The sequence below is a fragment of the Dendrobates tinctorius genome, unplaced genomic scaffold, assembly GCF_039654945.1.
Source record: "Dendrobates tinctorius isolate UK_male_01 unplaced genomic scaffold, ASM3965494v1 ptg000250l, whole genome shotgun sequence".
NCBI classification, from domain to species: Eukaryota; Metazoa; Chordata; class Amphibia; order Anura; family Dendrobatidae; genus Dendrobates; species Dendrobates tinctorius.
In genome coordinates this window covers 20858761-20877494 of record NW_027361917.1, presented here as the reverse complement: position 1 = coordinate 20877494, position 18734 = coordinate 20858761, and the positions used below count along the sequence as shown (strand labels likewise).

General features: G+C 42.9%; 1 protein-coding gene across 1 annotated transcript in view; it reads left to right on the top strand.

Annotated features, from left to right (window-relative positions):
- Nucleotides 1–18734, top strand: part of LOC141063469 (regulator of microtubule dynamics protein 2-like) — a 154800-nt gene that overhangs the window by 104846 nt on the left and 31220 nt on the right. Inside the window, exon 8 of the mRNA XM_073557512.1 lies at nucleotides 15732–15830. Within this exon, the coding sequence (XP_073413613.1) occupies nucleotides 15732–15830 (99 nt within the window). The remainder of the gene's footprint in view (nucleotides 1–15731; nucleotides 15831–18734) is intronic.

Below are 18734 nucleotides of genomic sequence, written 5' to 3'. Positions count from 1 at the left end.
ATAACCTTTTCAATACTGATAGATCTCAATTGCTTTGTTTCTCATTTGTTCAAGAATTTCTTTGGATCAGGGCAGGATGTCTAGGTTTTGAGGATCTTTTGGTCTACTTCACTTTGTCAGGCAGGTCAGTAATCAGACCTGGGTGTGGCTATGGAATTTGAACTCTGCTTCCCAAATATGTTATGAACCACAGTTAATTTGTGTTTAAGGAGGGGGCAATGACTTTTTCACACAGGGGCCTGTAGGTTTGGATTTCTTTTTCCCTTAATAATAAAGACCTTCATTTAAAAACTGCATTTTCTATTTACTTGTGTTATCTTTCTCTAATATTTCAATTTGTTTGGTGATATGAAACATTTAAGTGTGACAAACATGCAAAAAATAGGAAGACAGGAAATGGGCAAACATTTTTTCAAACAATTGTATGTCATTCCATCTAATACTGCCCCAGAAAAAATTTCAATGTAAATTTTTTCATCTGTGAAACATATTAATATTAGATGAACACATATCTTCTACTATCAAAATAGATACTCTTTCCCTCACTCATTTCCTCTTCTCCTTAATTCATATACATGCCAACACAGATTTTTTTACATACTCCTTTTTGATTGCAACCATATGTGCTCCCAAAGGAGACTTACTGAATCAAAGAGGAGCAGGATAGTCAAAATAGTACTGCACTTCTCGAAAGACAGATTTTTACGGGTTGAGCTTTAGCCTAGCATTCCTGATGGCAAAGATGATTTCAGTTTAATTACTCTAGAAGATAAATGTTAGAGTAGTCTGTTGCTTTTAAACATGTTGATTACTCATGTACCCTCTTGTACTTGTGAATTTTCGCCAGAGTATTAGCCCATTAAAAAGATCATGGATGAAAAAGAAAAAAAAACAGGGTCCGCACACCTTTCCGACCTGTGACACAGCGTATGCGTCATGAAAGTCGATACCAATCCGACCCATGACGCATATGCAGTGTAATGACTTTAAAGCCCCCCTGCAGGTCCCGGGTGACCGGGGTCAATGAAAGGTCACCCGACCCGCAGATACAGGGGGCTTTGTACTTTACCACTGGGGGCGTGGCTTCGCCCCCACGTGGCTACGATCGCCCTGATTGGCTGTTAAAAGTGAAACAGCCAATCAGAGCAATAGTAATATTTCATCAATGAAAATTGATGAAATATTACAAACCAACCATGGCCGATGCTGAAATAGCATCGGACATGACTGGAGACACGGATCCGCCCCCCCCCACCGAATGATGGCACCGATCGGCTGCCGCCACCGACTGACTGCACCGATCGGCAGCTGCCGTCATAATCGGCCCCCCTCCCCTTCCCTTCGCTACCCTCCAGCCTCCGATCACCCCCCTCCCCGGTACCTTGCGAGTGCCGCTATCGCTCCCAGTGGCCCGCGGTACCGGCGCATGGGCGCCGCCATCCTGGAAAATGGCGGGCGCTGCGCCCGATCGAATCTGCTAGCTGCAGATTCCATTCATTCATTTTGATCACTGTGAAACTCACAGTGATCAAAATAAAATAAAAAGTAAATAACCCCCCTCCCTTTATCACCCCCATAGATAGGCACAACTAATAAAATAAAGAAAATATTTTTATTTATTTTTTTCCTTTAGGGGTAGGGAATTAGGGTTATGGTGGAATTAGGGTTAGGGTTTGAATTAGGGTTAGAATTAGGGTTAGGGTTGGAATTAGAGTTAAGATTAGGGTTAGTGGTTAGGGTTATGGTTAGGGTTGGGATTAGGGTTAGGGGTGTGTTGGGATTAGGGTTATGGTTAGGGTTGGGATTAGGGTTAGGGGTGTGTTGGGATTAGGGTTATGGTTAGAGTTGGGATTAGGGTTAGGGATGTGTTGGGGTTAGGGTTGGTTGTGGTTAGGGGTGTGTTGGGGTTAGGGTTGGAGTTAGAATTGAGGGGGTTTCCACTGTTTAGGCACATCAGGGGGTCTCCATACGCGACATGGCGCCACCATTGATTACAGCCAATTTTGCATTCAAAAAGTCAAACGGTGCTCCCTCCCTTCCAAGCCCCGACATGTGCACAAACAGTGGTTAACCCCAACATATGGGGTATCATCGTACTCAGGAAAAATTGCACAACAATTGTTGGGGTCTAATTTCTCCTGTTACCCTTGGGAAAATAAAAAATTGGGGGCTAAAAAATTATTTTTGTGGAAAAAAAAATGATTTTTTATTTTCACGCCTCTGCGTTATAAACTTCTGTAAAGCACTTGGGGGTTCAAGTTGCTCACCACACATCTAGATCAGTTCCTTGGGGGGTCTAGTTTCCAAAATGGAGTCACTTGTGGGGGTTTTCCACAGTCACATCAGGCGCTCTGGAAGCGTAACATGACGCCCGCAGAGCATTCCATCAAGTCGGCATTTCAAAACATCACTACTTCCCTTCCAAGCCCCGACGTGTGCCCAAACAGTGCCCCCCCCCCCCACATATGGGGTACCAGAGTACTCAGGACAAACTGGACAACAAAGTTTGGGGTCCATTTTATCCTGTTACCCTTGTGAAATAAATAATTGCGGGCTAAAAATCATTTTTTTTTGAAGAAAAAAAATGATTTTTTATTTTCACGGCTCTGCGTTATAATCTTCTGTGAAGCACTTGGAGGTTCAAGTTGCTTACCACACATCTTGATAAGTTCCTTGGGGGTCTAGTTTTCAAAATGGGGTCACTTGTGGGCGGTTTCCACAGTTTAGGTACATCAGGGGCTCTGCAAATGTAACATGATGCCCACAGACCATTCCTTCAAAGTCAGCATTTCAAAATGTCACTACTTCCCTTCCGAGCCCCGACTTGTGCCCGAACAGTGGTTCCCCCCCACATATGGGATATCAGCGTACTCAGGACAAACTGGACAACTTTTGGGGTCCAATTTATCCTGTTACCCTTGTGAAAATAAATAATTGCGGACTAAAAAATAATTTTTTGGATGGAAAAAAAAATATTTTTTATTTTCACGGCTCTGCGTTATAAGCTTCTGTGAAGCACCTGGGGGTTCAAAGTGCTCACTATGCATCTTGATAAGTTCCTTAGGGGGTCTAGTTTCCAAAATGGGGTCATTTGTGGGGTAGCTCCAAAGTTTAGGCACACAGGGGATCTCCAAACACGACATGGTGTCCGCTAACGATTGGAGCTAATTTTCATTTCAAAAAGTCAATGGTGCTCCTTCCCTTCTGAGCCCCGCCGTGCGCCCTAACAGTGGTTCCCCCCCACATATGGGGTACCAGCGTACTCAGGACAAACTGGACAACAACTATTGTGGTCCAATTTCTCCTGTTAGCCATGTGAAAATAAAAAATAGCGTGCTAAAAAATCATTTTTTATTTTCACTGATCTGCGTTATAAACTTTTGTGAAGCACTTGGGGGTTCAAAGTGCTCACTACACATCTAGGTAAGTTTCTTAAGGGGTCTAGTTTCCAAAATGGTGTGACTTGTGGGGGGTTTTCTGTTATGAATGAGTCACCGTAGGAGGCAAAAACAGAAATACTAGCTAAGTCCAGAAAACCAGAGAAGTTAGCAGCTATCGGATTGCAGACCCCTGAACTATCAACAACAACTAGCAGTAGCCGTGGGGGGTTCCTACGGTGCCCTAGACCCCTCGATCATAGCCGGAGAACTACATAGCCTAAAGACAGAAAGGGAAATCTAAACTGCCCCAGAGCAGACCCCAAAGCAATAGGCAGCCCCCAACATATAATGACGGTGAAGCAAGATGAAAAAACATTCACACAGATAGAAAGATAGGCTGAGCAAATGATGGGGCCCAAGCTAACTAGATAGGACAGGATAGAAAAGCTGGTGTCTGTAATCCGCCAAAACCCTATCAAAACAAGAGCCAACAGCTGATAGGGGAAAAAAGCCCTGAAGACGCTAGGCTTCAAAAAGACTATATCAGTACTCAGGTATTTTCTGAAGACAGAGCAAAAAGGAATTCAGCTCACCCCAGCAGGGAATGGCAGAAATCAAGGAACACAGTGCAAAACAAAACCAAAACACAAATGCAAAAAGTAGAGCAGAAAACTTAGCTTTTGAGGAGCAGGAATCAGACTGGTCTCCTAGAATCCATCAGAGAGATCACCAGCAAGGCAGAAGGGCGTCGGCTGCCTTATATCCAGTCAGTAATTCCCGTCACCCAGTCATCATCATCCTGCCCAGGTGCTTGGTAATCAGCCTCACTACCTTCCTTCACCAGAAGAGGGAGTTCATCAGACCTCAATGGTGAAGGGGAAAATGAACTCACAACAGTACCTCCCCCTTGAGGAGGGGTCACCGAACCCTCATCCATGCCACCAGGGCGATCAGGGTGAGCCAGATGAATGGCACGCACCAATCTTTTGGCATGAATATCAGAGGCAGAGACCCAGGAATTATCCTCCTGACCATAACCCTTCCACTTAACCAAATACTGGAGTCTCCGTCTAGCCAGACGGGAATCCAGTATCTTCTCTACCTCATATTCCATGTTGCCTTCAACTAATACAGGGTCCGGAGGTGCCACCCCAGGAACTACTGGTTCAACAAACCTCTTCAACAAGGACTTATGAAACACATTATGAATTTTAAATGTAACAGGAAGAGCCAAACGAAAAGAGACCGGATTAATAATCTCCAAAATCTTGTAAGGTCCAATAAATCTAGGCTTAAACTTAGGAGAAGCCACCTTCATAGCGATATTTTTTGATGATAACCAAACCATATCACCAACCTTAAACTGAGGACCAATGGTCCTATGTCGGTTGGAAAACCGCTGGGCCTTTTCCTGGGAGAGAGATAACTTATCCACCACTTGGTCCCAGATCTGGTGCATTTTCTCCACCACAGTGTCAACACCTGGGCAGGCAGAAGGCTCCACCTGCCCTGAAGAAAATCGAGGATGAAACCCAAATTTACAAAAAAAAGGTGACATCAAAGTGGCAGAACTAGCTCTATTATTTAAAGCAAATTCGGCCAAGGGCAAAAATGAAACCCAATCATCCTGATCAGCGGAAATAAAACATCTCAAATACGACTCCAAGGTCTGGTTTGCTCTCTCCGTCTGCCCATTGGTCTGAGGGTGAAACGCAGAGGAGAAGGACAACTGAATTCCCAGCTTGGAACAGAAAGTCCTCCAAAATCTAGACACAAACTGAACTCCTCTGTCAGATACAATGTTCTCAGGAATCCCGTGCAAGCGAACCACCTGTTGCGAAAACAGGGGCACCAACTCAGAGGAAGATGGCAACTTAGGGAGTGGTACAAGATGAACCATCTTAGAGAACCTATCACAAATCACCCAAATAACAGTCATTCTCTGAGAGACAGGCATATCAGAGATGAAATCCATTGAAATATGGGTCCATGGCCTCCTGGGGACTGGCAAAGGCATCAACAACCCACTAGAGCGAGAACAAGGTTTAGACCGGGAGCAAGTCCCACAGGACTTCACAAAATTCCTGACATCACGAGACAAGGCAGGCCACCATAAAGACCGACTCACCAGATCTCTAGTACCAAAAATACCTGGATGACCAGCCAATGCAGAGCAATGAACTTCAGACATCACTGTCTTCTTCCACTGGTCAGGAACATACAACTTTCCACTGGGACAACGCTCAGGTTTGTCCTCCTGGAACTTCCAGAGCACGTCTCAAATCGGGCGAGATGGCAGAAAGAACTACCCCTTCGCCTAAGATGGTAGCAGGCTTGGTCACCACAGGAGAATCAGCAAAGAAGCTCCTAGAGAGAGCGTCAGCCTTGACATTCTTAGTGCCAGGAAGAAAAGAGACCACAAAATCAAAACGTGTAAAAAACAAGGCCCATCTAGCCTGTCTAGGGTTCAAGCGTTTGGCCGACTCCAGGTAAATCAAATTCTTGTGGTCAGTGAGGACCACGACTTGATGTTTAGCTCCCTCCAACCAATGTCTCCACTCCTCAAATGCCCATTTCATGGCTAACAGTTCCCGATTCCCCACATCATAGTTACGTTCAGATGGAGAGAATTTTCGGGAAAAGAAAGCACAGGGATTCATTTTAGATGTTACAGGATCCTTTTGTGACAAAACAGCTCCTGCACCAATCTCAGAAGCGTCCACCTCTACCTGGAACGGGAGTGAGACATCAGGTTGCCGCAAAACCGGGGCAGAAGTGAATCTTCTCTTCAGCTCCTCAAAGGAAGAAACAGCCTCCGGAGACCAATTCAACACATCAGCACCCTTCTTAGTCAGATCAGTCAATGGCTTGGCAATACTAGAAAATTTTGCTATAAATTTCCGATAAAAATTAGCAAAACCCAAAAACTTCTGGAGGGCCTTCAAAGAAGTGGACTGAACCCAATCATAAATGGCCTGTACCTTGGCTGGGAACATTTCATTAGTTGACGGAGACAAAATAAATTCCAAAAAAGAAATCCTCTGTACCCCAAAAAGGCATTTCGATCCTTTGACATACAGGGAATTCTCCCTCAAGATCCGGAACACAGTCCGAACATGTTCCACATGAGAATCCCAATCCTTGGAGAAGATCAAAATATCATCCAGATAGATAATCAAAAACTTATCCACTAAGTCTCGGAAAATATCGTTCATGAAGCACTGAAAGACAGAAGGGGCATTAGTGAGCCCAAAAGGCATCACCAGGTACTCAAAATGTCCCTCTGGAGTATTAAACGCCGTCTTCCATTCATCCCCATGCTTAATGCGGATAAGATTATATGCCCCCCTGAGGTCAAGCTTGGTAAACCAGCAAGCACCTTTAAGTCTGGAGAATAGATCAGAAATCAGGGGTAACGGATACTGATATTTAATAGTAATTTTGTTGAGGGCACAATAATCAGTACAAGGCCTTAATGAACCATCCTTTTTGGCCACGAAAAAAACCCCAGCACCTAAGGGTGAAGAGGATGGTCTAATATGACCCTTCTCCAACGCCTCCTTAATATAGGATTGCATAGCCTCGTGCTCGGGTACAGATAAATTGAAGAGCCGACCCTTGGGAAATTTACACCCCGGGCTCAGTTCAATTGCACAGTCATAACTCCTATGAGGAGGCAAAGACGCAGACTCATTCTCACTAAATACATCATAAAAATCCGCCAAATAGTCAGGAACATCATGCGACTGAGGAGAGGTGGAAAAAACCGGAGCCTCACTAAGGGCACACCGACAACCCCAACTCACCACAGACACAGATTTCCAATCCAAAACTGGATTATGAATTTGCAACCAGGGAAACCCCAGAACAATGGTATCATGCAAGTTATGCAACACCAAAAATCTGCAATTTTCTTGATGGTCTGGGGTGACCCACATTACCACCTGGGTCCAAAATTGAGGTTTATTTTTCGCCAAAGGAGTAGCATCAATCCCCCTCAAAGGGATAGGCATCCGCAGAGGTGTCATAGGAAATCCACAACGTTTAGCAAAATCCAAGTCCATTAGGTTCAGGGCTGCTCCCGAATCCACAAAAGCCTTGGCGGAAAATGTGGACAGGGAGCAGATCAGAGTAATTGCCAGAAGAAACTTAGGTTGAACACCACCCACAGAAAACGTGTGTGCAAAACGTTTCTCGTTTAGGACAAACAGAAATAATATGCGAGGCATCTTCACAAAAAAAAACACAGCTTATTACGCCTTCTGAACTCCTGACGTTGCTCCCTGGACAAAACTCTATCACATTGCATAGGTTCAGACATTTGTTCAACAGGTGGCAATACCTCTCGTGCAATCCTGCGTTCACGTAAACGCCGATCAACCTGAATGGCTAATGACCTAGAATCGTCAAGACCAGAGGGAACAGGAAATCCCACCATAGTATCTTTTACGGCTTCTGACAAACCCTTCCGAAAGAGAGCTGCCAAGGCATTATCATTCCAGGTAGTAAGGACCGCCCACTTTCGGAATTTTTGACAGTACAACTCTGCAGAATCTCGACCCTGGCTCAATGCCAACAGGGTCTTCTCAGCCTGATCAATAGCATTAGGTTCATCATACAACAACCCCAAGGCTTGAAAAAATGCGTTCACATTAGTCAGAATAGGATCATCTGGTTTCAAAGAAAACGCCCAATCCTGGGGATCGCCACACAGCAAAGAGATGACAATTTTAACCTGCTGCGCGGAGCTCCCTGACGAGTTGGGCTTCAAGGCAAAAAATAATTTACAATTATTTTTGAAATTCAAAAATTTAGACCGATCCCCAAAAAACACATCAGGAGTAGGGATCTTTGGTTCAGCAGCATGTGAATGAGCAAGGTAGACGGAAATTCCCCGCACTTCCACAGCGAGCTGCTCCACACGATCATACAATTGCTTTATCTCCATTGAGAGAAAAAAAAAATTCCCCCTACGGCCTCAGAGATATAGAGGAAAGAATATACACACCTTTTTTTTTTTTTTTTACAATTCTTTCCTGCTATTGAGTACCCTAGGATCTGCGGTATGGCTGGTGATTCTGTTATGAATGAGTCACTGTAGGAGGCAAAAACAGAAATACTAGCTAAGTCCAGAAAACCAGAGAAGTTGGCAGCTATCGGATTGCAGACCCCTGAACCTATCAACAACAACTAGCAGTAGCCGTGGGGGGTTCCTACGGTGCCCTAGACCCCTCGATCACAGCCGGAGAACTACATAGCCTAAAGACAGAAAGGGAAATCTAAACTGCCCCAGAGCAGACCCCAAAGCAATAGGCAGGCCCCAACATATAATGACGGTGAAGCAAGATGAAAAAAACATTCACACAGATAGAAAGATAGGCTGAGCAAATGATGGGGCCCAAGCTAACTAGATAGGACAGGATAGAAAAGCTGGTGTCTGTAATCCTCCAAAACCCTATCAAAACAAGAGCCAACAGCTGATAGGGAAAAAAGCCCTGAAGACGCTAGGCTTCAAAAAGACTATATCAGTACTCAGGTATTTTCTGAAGACAGAGCAAAAAGGAATTCAGCTCACCCCAGCAGGGAATGGCAGAAATCAAGGAACACAGTGCAAAACAAAACCAAAACACAAATGCAAAAAGTAGAGCAGAAAACTTAGCTTTTGAGGAGCAGGAATCAGACTGGTCTCCTAGAATCCCTCAGAGAGATCACCAGCAAGGCAGAAGGGCGTCGGCTGCCTTATATCCAGTCAGTAATTCCCATCACCCAGTCATCATCATCCTGCCCAGGTGCTTGGTAATCAGCCTCACTACCTTCCTTCACCAGAAGAGGGAGTTCATCAGACCTCAATGGTGAAGGGGAAAATGAAATGAACTCACAACAGTTTTCATTGTTTAGGCACATCAGGGGCTCTCCAAACGCGACAAGGTGTCCGATGACATTTGGAGCTAATTTTCCATTCAAAAAGTCAAATGGCGCTCCTTACCCTTTGGACCCTGCCATGCGCCCAAACAGTAGTTTATGACCACATATGAGAAATTGCCCAACAAATTTAAGGATCCATTTTATCCTGTTGTCCATGTGAAAATGAAAAAACTGAGGCTAAAAGAAAATTTTTGTGAAAAAAAGTACTTTTTTTTTACGGATCAATTTGTGAAGCACCTGGGGGTTCAAAGTGATCACTATGCATCTAGATAAATTCCTTGGAGGGTCTAGTTTCCAAAATGGGGTCACTTGTGGGGTAGCTCCATTGTTTAGGCACACAGGGACTCTCCAAACGCAACATGGCAACCGCTAAATATTCCAGCATATTTTCCATTCAAAAAGTCAAATGGCGCTCCTTCCCTTCTGAGTGCCCAAACAGTGGTTTATAACCACATATGAGGTATCCATGTACTCAGGAGAAATTGCCCAACAAATTTTAGGATCCATTTTATCCTGTTGCCCATGTGAAAATGAAAAAATTGATGCTAAAAGAAAATTTTTGTTGGAAAAATTAAAATGTCAATTTTTTCCTTCCACGTTGCTTTAGTTCCTGTGAAGCACCTGAAGGGTTAATAATCTTCTTGAATGTAGTTTTGAGTAGCTTGAGGGGTGCAGTTTTTAGAATGGTGTCACTTTTGGGTAGTTTCTGCCATATAGACCCCTCAAAGTGACTTCAAATGTGAGGTGGTCCCTAAAAAATGGTTTTGTAAATTTTGTTGTAAAAATGAGAAATCGCTGGTCAACTTTTAACCCTTATAACTTCCTAACAAAAAAAAAATTTGTTTCCAAAATTGTGCTGATGTAAAGTAGACATGTGGGAAATGTTATTTAGTAACTATTTTGTGTCACATAACTATTTTGTGTCACATAACTCTCTGGTTTAACAGAATAAAAATTCAAAATTTGAAAATTGCGAAATTTTCTAAATTTTCGCCAAATTTCTGATTTTTTCACAAATAAACGCAAATATTATCGACCTAAATTTACCACTAACATGAAGCCCAATATGTCATGAAAAAACATTCTCAGAATCACTAGGATCCATTGAAGCGTTCCAGAGTTATTACCTCATAAAGGGACACTGGTCAGAGTTGCAAAAAATCGCCAGGTCATTAATGTCAATATAGGCTGGGTCATGAAGGAGTTAAATTAATGCACCAGTTCACAACGCTATGTGGCCAAAATACAAACATGTACATACACTGTGTGTCAGTGTAATGAATACATGAACTCCAATATTGCGGTAAACGTTACAAACTATGGTGCTTTTGTGATTAACAACTACAAAAGCCATCCGACCACATCAAGGTATGCCTAAACTTGGATGGTCTCTATCACTAATGTCCTACCTCCGATGTGCCAAACCAGACCTCATCTAAACAGGGGTAGTGTCATGGTTCCTCCCCTCAGTGTGTCTGGGATGCAGTTACTGACAGCTCAGCGATCCAATTTGGTACAGAGGCTTGCTGAAGCTGTCAGTGCTTTGATTGACAGCTCAGTCATCCAGTCTGGTGTTGAGGCATGCTGAGTAGTGATGAGCGAGTATACTCATTGCTCAGGTTTTCCTGAGCATGCTCGGGTGTCCTCTGAATATTTTGGTGTGCTTGGAGATTTATTTTTTGTCGTCTCATCTGCATGATTTGCGACTTGTAGACAGGCTGAATACTTGTGGGAATTCCCTAACAAACATGCATTCCACACATGTCTTCAAGCTGTCTAGCAGTCGCAGATCATGTAGATGAGACGACGAAAACTAAATCTCCGAGCACACCAAAATATTCGGAGGACACCCGAGCACGCCTCAGCACCAGACTGGATGACTGAGCTGTCAATCAAAGCACTGACAGCTTCAGCAAGCCTCTGTACCAAATTGGATCGCTGAGCTGTCAGTAACTGCATCTCAGACACACTGAGGGGAGGAACCATGACTCTACCCCTCATATACTCGCTCATCACTAGTGCTGAGTTGTCAGTGTGTTGATTGACAGCTTGGCTGTCCAATTTGAGACTGGGAAGCTTGGCTGGCCCCGAGTGTTCACTATCCCAAGTGATTTCCAGGCCACTTAACTGAGGTGTTTCTCCCAGTCCTCTGCCACACGTACATTCAGCTAAGTGTGATTTGTTCTCTCTGTGCTTTGCGTTCGATATGTTGATCTTTCGTTGCCTGACTTTGGACTTCGTTCTGACCATCCGTCTGTTTAACCCCCTCTGTTTCGATCCACTATCCTCTTCGGATTCTGACCTCGGCACGTTACCTGACTATGCTTTTGTCTCTTCCTTCTGTTTATGACGTACCCTCCTGGCTTCTGACCTTGGACTCCTTGACTATCCTGAGTCACTGCTTGGCCATGAGAAGTGACTAGCGTCACAGGTAGTAAATGAAAACCAGGCTGTAGCTCGCAATTAAGACTTTGTGTGGGAAAGATTGGCGGAAAAGGGGGCTGAGCTCTAGAGTGGGTTATACACCCCATTAGGTACTTTAAAAAAAAAATCGTATAGGGCTCAAATACCTTTTAGTATTAAATTAATGTACAGGTGTACAAATATGCTATGTGGCCAATATACAAACATCTGCATGCAAGATGCATTGGCTCACTGCAGTTAATGAATACGTAAGCTCGAAGCAGTAGTGGAATTTATGTATTTATTAATCTCAGTGTGCTGATGCATAATGTATGTATAGATCATGGATTAAGTGTTATACAGAGACTTCATTGGTTTTAAGCTATAGATAGTAATTCAAATACATAGCATCACTGTATTCACCTATCAAAATAAAACTGCTGGATATTTGTTTTAAGGTTGTCCACTATTTTATCATTGATGACCTATCCCCATGATAGCTCATCAATGTCTGATCGGTCAGGGTGAGACGCCTGGCAGCCCCGTTGATCAGCTGCTCTCAGTGGCGGTGGCTGCCAGCCGGAATTACTCAATTTCCGAGCTTCTCCGTCTTTTGATAGTGGCTGCAGCTGGATAGTGCACATCTGCCTATTATTGATTTGAATAGGAGGCGAATGTGAAGTAGCCTGCCATGGCCACTATCAGAAGACAGATCAGCTCCACAATTGAGCATTTCCGGCCGCCAACACAGAGAACAGATGATTGGCAGGGGTGCAGGATGTCGGACCCAAGCCGATCAGACCTTGATAACCTAGCCTAAGGATAGGTCATCAATAATGAAGTAGTGGACAAACTCTTTGATGTAGTTGAATACTATGGAGATGCCATGCTAACAGATTTACCAATGAGCCTCAAATAATTTACAGGGTAAAGTTTCATTTTTCATACTTTTATTTTATTTGGCAACGTTCTGCAATAAGCAATCGAATATCGTTCAGACATGAGAATGTACAGTGTTTTTTTTATTTTGATATTTTTAGGCCATGAGATGTGAGATTTGTTGACCTTGGATACATCTTACTGACTGCAAAGTTTAGTACCAAATATTCAACCAAGCACATTGATAATAAACAGAGAATGTTACTTGGAAATAAATTAAATGAACAGTTGATCAAAACCTTAATATATTCTTTTCTATTTTGATATTGCAGTTGTAAACTGCAAAAAATTGAAATAAAAAATGAGAGCCAGGTCACTAGGTTAGCTTGACATACTCCAGAGCTTGAAAAATCACCACTGCTTTGGTGCGACTGAGGACTCGTGCAATCTACCGATTTTCTCATACAAGTGCTATTTGTGGTTTTCATGATATTCTATGGAGTTGTGCATGTCTGATTTTTTTTTTCCTAGGACTGAGTGGTCTGCGGAAAATTCAGAGACCTGTCCGATTTTGATCTGAGTGTTGGATCAAAATTGGCAATGCAAGTGTATGGGTCCATGAAATTGGACCACGCTCAGATGATATACGAGTGTGGATCAATTTTCACAAACTGACAGAATGGAGAAGGTAGAGAAACTTTTCCACGTCCAAGAAAAGCTGATAACACTTTGATTATTCTGATTAGACACTTTTTCTCGGGTGTGGAGAAATTAATCATAGTATCATAGAACGGTAGAGTTGGAAGGGACCTCCTGGGCCATCTGGTCCAACCCCCTGCTCAAAGCAGGATTCACTAAATCATTCCAGACAGATGTCTGTCCAGCCTCTGTTTGAAGACTTCCATTGAAGGAAAAATCACCACCTCTCGTGGCAGCCTGTTCCACTCATTGACCACCCTCACTGTTTTGATGAGTTTTTTCTAATATCTAATCTGTGTCTCCTCCCATTCAGTTTCATCCCATTGCTTCTAGTCTTTCCTTGTGCAAATGAGAATAAAGATGATCCTTCTACAATGTGACAGCCCTTGAGATATTTGTAGACAGCTATTAAGTCTCCTCTCAGTCTTCTTTTTTGCAAGTTAAACATTCCCAAATCCTTTAACCGTTCCTCATAGGACATGGTTTGCAGACCGGTCACCATTCTGGTTGCTCAAGTTTGTTGATGTCTTTTTTTAAAATGTGGTGCCCAAAACTGGACACAGTATGCCAGATGAGGTCTGACCAAAGAGGAGTAGAAGGGGATAATGACTTCATGTGATCTAGACTGTATACTTCTGTTAATACATCCCAGAATTGTATTTGCTTTTTTGCTGATGCATCACACTGTTGACTCATGTTTAGTTTATGACCTATTAGTATGCCCAAGTCATTTTCACATGTGCTGTTGCTTAGCCCTATTCATGTGAACCTACCCTTGCCAGGATTCAGATGAATATAGTCAGCTCAAACAGAGGTAAAATCTTCAATGTTAATTGAGAATCCTTTAGAAAGAATCAGTAGTGTTTACATCCACAGGTTGTTCATTACGGATTCTTTTTAAATGATTCTCAAATTAACATTAATCAAAATTTTCCCTGTTTGAGCTGGTTGCATTTTTTTGGGGATCCTTAAAAAATATAAATAGTTTATACATCCATGGCATAGAAGATGAAAATATTCCCTCCGTCTTCTAAAAAAAACAAAAAAACGCGTTCCTGTCTGTTAGACAACTGGCTGTATTTAATAGGAGACATGTAGCGTTAATCGCCATCCCTTAACTAAGCCGTACCCACTGAGCATTCTGTCTGCAAAAAATTAAGACGCTCTAAAGAAACTAAACAACTGTTATCTCTAAAAGATTTCTAAGATACCGTATACACTCGTGTATAAGCCCCTTTTTTGGGCTGAAAACGACCCTTTCGGCTTATACACGAGTCATACGCCAGAAAGCCGGTGGGGGAGGGGGAGCCGGTGAGCAGGACACACCATACTCACCCTCCTGGCGCCTGCATATTCAGCTCTGCTACATCTCAGTCCCGGCGTCTGCATCTCTCTGTCTTCTTCCTGTGCAGTCATGTGACACCGCTCATTAAAGTCATGAATATGGACGCATCTCCACTCCCATAGGGGTGAAGAGCATATTCATGACTTTAATGAGCGGTACCATGTGACCGCACAGGAAGAAGACAGGAAAAGAGATGCAGATGCCAGGACAGATATGTGGCAGAGCCTGATATGCAGATGCTAGGAGGGTGAGTAGGACTAGGGGAGGGTGAGCCATGCCATATTCACCTGTCCTCATTCCATCGCTGCGCACAGTCTCCCGGGTCCTCTGGCTGTGATGTTCAGGTCAGAGGGCACAATGACGTGTTTAATGCACATCCTCTGCCTGAACAGTCACTGCAGAGAGACAGCTATGCTGAGGAGCAGCGGGCAGCGACAAGGGGTATGTCATTTTTTTTTTAAAATCGCAGCAGCAGCAATTTATGGGGCATATGTTAATATGGAGCATGTTCTGGGGCCACCATTAACCTCTCTGCAGCATTATATGGGGAATATCTTAATATGGAGCATGTTATGGGGCCACCATTAACCTTTGTGCAGCATTATATGGGGCATATATTAATATGGAGAATGTTATGGGGCCACCATTAACCTTTGTGCAGCATTATATGGGGTATATATTAATATGGAGCATGTTATGGGGCCACCATTAACCTTTCTGCAGCATCATATGGGGCATATATTACTATGGAGCATCTTATGGGGCCACCATTTTAATTTTATTAGTATCTATTTTTATTTGTGAAATTCACCAGTAGCTGCTGTATTTCCCACTTTCGGCTTATACTCGAGTCAATAAGTTTTCCCAGTTTTTTATGGCAAAATTAGGGGCCTCGGCTTATACTCGGGTCAGCTTATACTCGAGTATATGGTACATACAGGAAGACATAGACTAGCTTTCTGATATTACTGTTAAAATGTTTAAAAAAAACTAAACACAAGTGTTTTGATTTATTGATTTCTAGAAATGTAGTTTTCTTCTAAAAAAAACTTGATCAGAAAGAAATACCTTTCTTAAACCAAATACTTGTGTCTCCTCAGGTCTCTCAGTTGTCCTGGATTGAGAGAAAGGTTGCTGCTACTCTTTTTGGAAATCCTCCCACTGCGACAGTCCAAGAGGCCTTGCAGAATTTTCTCAAGGTAAATATTTCCAATTTTCTTATAAATGGTATGATGACATCTGTTTTCTTGTGAAATTGTACTATAAATGAGTGACCACTTAGTATCAGACTCTATATTTCGTGTCCATGACATGAAAATTTAAATAAGGATACTGAGAAAACTGAAAATTCTAGCACAAACATTTTCCTAAATTTTACCACTACATGGACCGATATATAAAACGCTCAATACTGGACCTTTAACATTGATGGCCAATCCTTAGGATAAGTTATCAATGTCTGATCGTGGGGGGTGGAACACCCAGCTCTCCCGCCAATCAGCTCAGTTGGAGAGTTACACAGTTCCGTCACCGGAATAGTCGACGAGGTCGGGTACTGCACATCCAGCCCCTATTGATTTGAACAAGTGGTGGATGTGCAGTATCCGGCCATAACCACTATGCAGTCGATGAACCTGTGCAACGCAGCAGCTGAAAAGTTCCAACCAACACCAGGAACAGCGTGGGTATCTGGTGTCACCCTACCGATCAGATATTGATGGCCTATCCAAAGGATAGGCCATCAATGTTAAAGTACTGGAAACTCTTAACAAAACGTAAGCCTAAAGTTTGTTTCTGTTCAATGCAGAACAAAATTATATCCTGTTTAAAGAGTGTCGGAACAAATGATGAATTTCTGCTGTACACAGAATTCCTGAGGTGTTTATGGAAGTCTCCATAAGAAGTTTTGGAGTTTCTCATTCAGTCGTCAATCAGGAAAATAGAAGGAAGAAGGATAATAGTTGGAGCAAGCACTTCAATAGGGCTCTGACCATTACCTTTGTTTGCATTTTAATCTTTTCTTTAAAGATTACCTGTCACTTGCCATAAGTATTTTTGATGGTTTTGTTTTTTTTCCAATCTAATTGCTGCTGTTCTCTTGAACCTGACGTTGTTTTCATTTATTTTCTTTGTTCCTGCATCTCTCTGTTCTTGAGCTACCCTTGTTTATAAATCTAGTTTTGATAGCCAAGGGGGCATGGTCATGAGCTCTTCATGATGAGTTAACAAAACTAGATTTATATATAAGGAGGAACTGGCCACATCGGAGAAACAGAGAGGTACAGGGACAAAAGAGAACAATGTCAGATTCAGGAGAGCAGTGGAATTTAGCGAAAATAAATCCATAATACATTAATGGCAAGTGCACATGCACAAACCTCCTTCACGGCAGTGCTTCTCCAAGTTTCCCTTTCCTATGTCATCAGAATGGGCCTTGGCATCTAGATGTACATTTAGGATGTGTGAACAAATCATTGATGGGGTAAAAACATTTATTAAACATTGCAAATATGGAATATATCCTTCACACACAGTCAGAGAATTACTTTATGAATAGAACTGGAGCTTTGTTATAGGAAAAAACAAAAGATATTCAAAGTGGATTGACTAGTGTCAACTGACAAATTAGGAGAGCTGTGAGACGTGACTATGTATATTATGTATATTCTTTTCTGGTAAACAGAGAAGGAAACATTCATCATCTTCTTACTTAAGGCCCCGTCTCACTAAGCGACTTACCAGCGATCCCGACACCGATATCAAGGTGTCAGGATCGCTAGTAAGTCGCTATGTGATCGCTGGTGAGCTGTCAAACAGACAGCTTCACCAGCGATCAGCACAGCGATGCCGAGCGCCCGGCATCGCTGGCCATCCTGTAAAAAATAGAATCAAAATAAAAAATATAGTTATTCTCACCTTCCGATGTCCCGCGCAGTCTTCCGGCCTCTCTCCACGCTCCGGTCCCAGTGATCCTTTGCATGAATGACCGCGAGATGTCACGGTCTCGCGGGATAACAAAGTCTCGCGGTCATTCGTGCAAAGGATCACTGGGACCGGAGCGTGGAGAGAGGCGGGATGGCTGAACGGGACATCGGAAGGTGAGAATAACTATATTTTTTATTTTTTTTATTATTTTTTTACACCTGATCGCTGGTCTCCCGCTGTCACACACAGCGATGTGTGCTGGCCAGCGGGAGACCAGCGACCAAAGAAATGTCCAGAGATTTCTTGCAGCGATCAGCGATACCGGCAGGGGGGCCGCTCGCTGATCGCTGTCACACACAGCGATCTCGCTGGTGAGATCGCTGTTACGTCACAAAAGTTGTGACTCAGCAGCGATCTCGCTACCGAGATTGCTTAGTGAGACGGGGCCTTTAGCCCTAGATCCACATGATCCTGATAAGTATGGTAAAGTGTGCCTACAATGTTAAGGCCAACTGAATCACTATACAGTCCTGGGCCCTGTATTGTTCATCATCTTTATCAACGATTTAGATGAAGGAATTGAGGGTAAACTGATTAAATTTGCTGATGACACAAAGCTAGGAGGGATAGCTAATACTAGAGAAGAGAGAGAGGATTCAAAAAGATATAAATAAACTGGAGCAGTGGGCAGCAACTAACAGAATTTTTTTAACAGGGAAAAATGCAAAGTACTACATCTGGGCAATAAAAATGAAAAAAGCATATACAGAATGGGAGGAATAGGGCTAAGCAACAGCACATGTGAAAAAGACTTGGGTATACTAATAGATCACAGACTGAATATGAGTCAACAGTGTGATGCAGCAGCAAAAAAGCAAATGCAATTCTAGGATGTATTAACAGAAGCATACAGTCTAGATCACGTGAAGTCATTATTGCCCTCTACTCCTCTTTGGTCAGACCTCATCTGGAATACTGTGCCCAGTTTTGGGCGCCACATTTTAAAAAAGACAACAAACTGGAGCAAGTTCAGAAAAAAGCGACCAGAATTTTGACCGGTCTGCAAACCCTGTCTTATGAGGAAAGGTTGCAGGATTTGGTAATGTTTAGCTTGCAAAAGAGAAGACTGAGAGGAGACTTAATAACTGTCTACAAATATTTCAAGGGCTGTCACATTG